We start from the raw sequence: 4,998 nt of genomic DNA, 5'->3' as shown, positions 1-4,998 counted from the left end.
CTGCGGCAGCCACGGCAAGCTATAGTCGAATATCCACTCTTTCTCGTAGAATCGAACCTCCTTCTTGACATACGTTGCTACTCGGCGGAGAACATCATCTCAGAAATGAACACGGTATGCAAGTTTAACAAGTATATGGATTTAAAAAACCATATTGAATTTGATAAGATAAACCATCTAGACAAGGTAGCATCATTTTTAAACCACTGAAATAATGCATACTATATATGACACATCAATCTCCCTCACATTCTAGCTCAAAATACCTCTCCATTTTTCTACTTCATCATCACATTGTAGCAAATAATCTTTCCATCTCCAAAGCATAAATCAAAGCATAACACGAGGATGAAGTAGCAAACCTTCGCAGCACTTGTTGGCTGAGTCAAATTCCCACGAAAATGAGGGAAAAAACTTCGGGCAGCACCTCCCTTGCTTGGGCACCACCGGAGAGTAGGTGAAGCTCAGCTCTCTATCAATGTGCTGGACTGCTCGGGCTGGAGGAAGAAGAAAGTCTCTGTCTCGGGATATAGTGGGGGATGAGTTTTTATCCCGGTTAAAAACTCCAACCGAGACAAAAGGAAACACCTTTTGTCCCGGTTGGAAAGTTAGTCCCGGTTGGATCCTCCAACCGGGATAAAAGGGTCCGGCCACCGACGCCCCCCAGCTAGCCGTTGCAACCGGGACTAAAGGGGGGCCTTTAGTCCCGGTTGCAATTACCAACCGGGACTAATGCTCCCCTCCAAATTTCCGCACCCCCCCGCACCCCCTTTTGTCCCGGGCCACTTTTAAACCGGGATAAAAGGGGGTGGATCGAAAGTCACTTCTCTACTAGTGTTAGGTTATCCAAACAAAGATTTAAAGTTCTTTATGTGAAAACTGCAGGTTCATGGAAATGTGCAAATGGAAGACGGCATACCTGTATGCACCCATGCAATTACTTGAAATGGGGCCGTAATTTATCAGCATACAACGAACTTTGTCTCTACTCGTTTCGAGTCCAAATTTTGTATGGGTACTCGTATTTTTCTAAATTTATTCTAAGATTTAAGTGGTACTATTTTTCAGTGGTAAGCAATGAACCCATCGACTGTCGGGCATACATCCTCGGACCCACGAGTAGGCCTTGTACGGCCCAAATAGGGGCGTACTCGGACGTGATCAGGACTTGGAGGCTACGTCGCAGGGTAACGTAGTCTCCACGAACTCCTAAAGACTAGTCGGATTACTCAAGGAAACTACTTTGTCAAATTAGAGTAGGACTCTGTAATCGTGTTCGACTAGAACTCCTACCCTATAACCCAGCTCCCCCGACTATATAAGGGCGAGCAGGCTAAGCACAATGTAACACAACTCATCAATAAAATCCACACACAGGACACATGACGTAGGGTATTACGCGATCTAGCAGTCCGAACCTGTCTAAATCGTGTTTCCTGCGTCACCATCGACTCTTTGATTCTCAGCGACACCCACACAAAACACCACCTCGGGTACTCCCTAAGCGGGTTGCCGGTATAAAACACCAACAACTGGCGCGCCATGGTGCACCAGGTAGGGAAGTCACCGAATTTCTCCGCGCGAGATCGATGGCACCAACCATCATCAAGCTTGCGTTTGCCTTCAAAGCGGGCGCAACTTCCATTGAGAGTGGGTTAAACATCTCCATACTTTGCTGACAAGATCAAATGAGACCATTTCCGTGTCAAAAGGAAAATGAGACCATTTATCGTGGCGTACGATCCATTAATAAGTCCCTCATCTCTGACCATTTCACCAACGCTCCATGCTCCATCTGCGGAGGAAAGAGAACAATTCAGGTGCTCCACCACCTTGAGGTACTCTCATACTCCACATCAAAATGATCCACCAAAACATGCATGATAGATTCAATATAAAATATGAGTAGATGCACGATGCAATGATCCATGTTCATGCAAAATTTGAAGTTGAACAAAATTATATGATATACCTAAACTCTATCCTAGATCTAGCTACTCTTGACCATGCTTACATAAGACAACTCTACAGACCCAAGATATATTTTGCCGTCCTCTCGTTCGACCACCTCTGTTGGACGGACATCCTTGGGACCCCTCATTTCTTGCAACTTCTCACCTTCAGAGCCGATCCTAATAGCGACCAAGTGGCTGTCCTTTCCAAACGGGAGCTCATACTTCTCCCTATGCAGCGCAACCCAGTACCCACCCTTCCCGTCGGGCCTCACATTGTCCGGGTATCCCGGTAGGTCGGTAAATAGCCCAGATGTACCGGCCTTAGGCCCTCGGATCCAGTACCTCATTAGCTTGCATGGTCCCGTGAGAGCGACGATAAGATGGCTCCTGTCAGCGCTGATGGCAATGCCATTGGGATATGTCACGCCACTACGGGAAACCTCAAAGTCGTCGAGTGCAATTATTTCGCCGAGTGTATTTTTTCGGGCACTCGGCGAAGGACCGTTTTGCCGAGTGCAATATCCAAAACACTCGGCAAAGAGAATACACTCGGCGAAGGACCGGTTTGCCGAGTGCCGCCAAAAAAACACTCGGCAAACACCCACGAGGCACTCGGCAAAGAAAAACACTCGGCAAACTGACGACCACGAGTGCCCCCCGTGCCGCCGCCGGCGCGGCTCCGTGACGGACGTTAGGCTTTGCCGAGTCTCTACGGGGGGCACTCGGCAAAGCCACTAGTTTGCCGAGTGTCGTGATGGGACACTCGGCAAAGTGGTGAGTATGCCGAGTGCTAGGGGGAACACTCGGCATACTATAGGGTTTGCCGAGTGTCTTTTGACACACTCGGCAAAAATAATTTTTTTCCCTCCTCCACCCTCCAAACTTTTTACACTCCACATGTATGGCATTTGGCACTGCATGGTAGAAGGTGGACTATTTTTTGACCTGTTTGCTATATTTAATCAATTAATTTCATTTAGAGTAATTTTTTGATTCAAGTCAAATTTGAACTACAGGTGGTTGGAATAATGGAATAATATGAGTGTAAAAATCATATTCATGTTAGTGAGTCCAAATTGAGGTTTCACCCAGAAAATGAAAAGAAATTTCGAACATTTTGCTAAGGAAACACGACTACGAACGTGTGGCCAAATGATTATTTAATTCTCAAAAATACAAACGAAGTTTGAAAATCATGAGATTTTGCAAGATGCTATGATTTCATATGAAGAGGCTGTGGTAAAAAATTGACAAGGTTTCGCACAAGTTTTGACATATGATGTTTAGAATTCGAAGCATCTCCCGAGAGGATTCGTAGAAGTTGAAAGGATCCGGTAAGATTTTGAGACGAATCGATACATGTGTTTCTCATTGAGTCCAATTTTTTTTATAGGCTATAGAGAACATAGATTGGTTCATGTCAAATTTTGGGAATTTTTCAGATCCGTTTGGTAATTTTTATTCATTAATTGCACGTATATGAATTTAATAGATATAATTTTAATATGAGCTATAAATCCATGAAATGATGGAACAATATTACTTAAAAAATGAAATACGCAATGTTTAGTGAATTTGACTAGGTTTTTGCAAACTTTACAATCTTTTAATTAATAAAACTAGTTTGACATGAAATAATAGTACTCATTTGCCGAGTGTCAAGGGATGGCACTCAGCAAAGAGCCGATTTGCCGAGTGTCAAACTTGGGACACTCAGCAAACATCGCCGCGGTCCACCTGCCAGACGCACTTTGAAATCCAAAAAAAAAATTTAAAAAAAAATGTTTGCCGAGTGCTCCTGATCTAGCACTCGGCAAAGCCTTTGCCGAGTGCTAGATGACAAGCACTCGGCAAACATCGCCGCGGTCCACCTGCCAGACGCACTGTGAAATCCGAATAAAAAAATAAAAAAAAAATGTTTGCCGAGTGCTTATGATCTAGCACTCGGCAAAGGCTTTGCCGAGTGCCGAGTGCTAGATCATAAGCACTCGGCAAAGTGGCCATATCCACACTTAGCGCACCGCGCACCTGACGCCCGGCCACACGCACGCCAACAGCCACGCACGCACACGCCCGCGCCCGCAGCCGCCCGGCCCCCCGCGCCCGCGCCGCCGCCGCCACCGCCCGCCCGCCCGATTGCACCGCCGCCCCGCGCCGTCGCCGCCCGACCGCCCCGCGCCGCCCGCCCGCGCCGGGATAAGGCCTCGGCCTCCCCTGCGCCCCCGGCCGGCCTCCCCTGCGCCCCGGCCAGCCTCCCGCGCCGGCCCCCCGCGGCCGCCCTCGTCCGGCCGCCGCACCGGCCCCCGGCCGCCCCCATCCGGCCGCCGCACCGTCCCCCGACCGCCCCCACTCCTCTATTCGTGGCCGTCGCCCCTCCGGTAAGTTGAAAATGTTGAAAATATTAGAGAATGCATGAAATTAGAAATTAGAAATTAAATGTTGAAAATATTAGAGAGGTGGTAGGATGTGGTAGCATTTATTTTAGAAATTATTGGCATGGATTTAGAAAATTCGAGAAGAAGGAAGAGTAGAAATTAGAAAATGTTGAAAAGAATAGAGGTGTGGTTGGTTGTGGTTGTGGTTGGTGGCCATCGTGCCAACTCTTTGGTGAGATTGTGGTTGTCAGCTATCGTGCCATTTCTTATGTTGCAGGTTTTGGAAAGCTCCCCGTGCAGGGGAGTTGCTGCCGAAATTTTGACTTAAACAATGCTTTGTTTCTTTTGTTGCAGGAGAGGCTTACAAGGACCGTCCTCGACTCGTCACTTTGCAGGATAGCAAGGTGAGGCACGCTACACCTCTCTTTCCATATAATGTTCGTATATCACGTAACCTAGTTAGGCGTCTCCCGTTCGAAAGAGATACGGTTGGAAATATGCAGATCTTTGCATATCTATAATCGTATCTGTTTCGAATTGTCCACATTTTTTGGACAGCCCGAGGATGTGTAGGTGAGTTTAGTATCCATGGTCTACTCCGACCCGAGATAAAATTTCGGCAGCACCTCCCTGTTGTTCTCTAGATACACAATCTCCTTCATTTTCAT

General features: G+C 47.1%; 1 protein-coding gene across 1 annotated transcript in view; it reads right to left on the bottom strand.

The window, feature by feature from the left end:
• Positions 1–1,990: 1,990 nt before the first annotated feature.
• LOC101767253 (protein STRICTOSIDINE SYNTHASE-LIKE 10-like) overlaps positions 1,991–4,998 on the bottom strand; it is an 8,103-nt gene continuing 5,095 nt past the window's right edge. The window contains exon 2 of the mRNA XM_022827720.1: positions 1,991–2,395. Coding sequence (XP_022683455.1) covers positions 1,991–2,395 — 405 coding nt within the window. The remainder of the gene's footprint in view (positions 2,396–4,998) is intronic.

Source organism: Setaria italica, chromosome VI (assembly GCF_000263155.2).
Source record: "Setaria italica strain Yugu1 chromosome VI, Setaria_italica_v2.0, whole genome shotgun sequence".
Lineage (NCBI taxonomy): Eukaryota > Viridiplantae > Streptophyta > Magnoliopsida > Poales > Poaceae > Setaria > Setaria italica.
The sequence above is the reverse complement of the archived record's forward strand: the minus strand, read 5'-3'. Positions and strand labels throughout refer to the sequence as shown.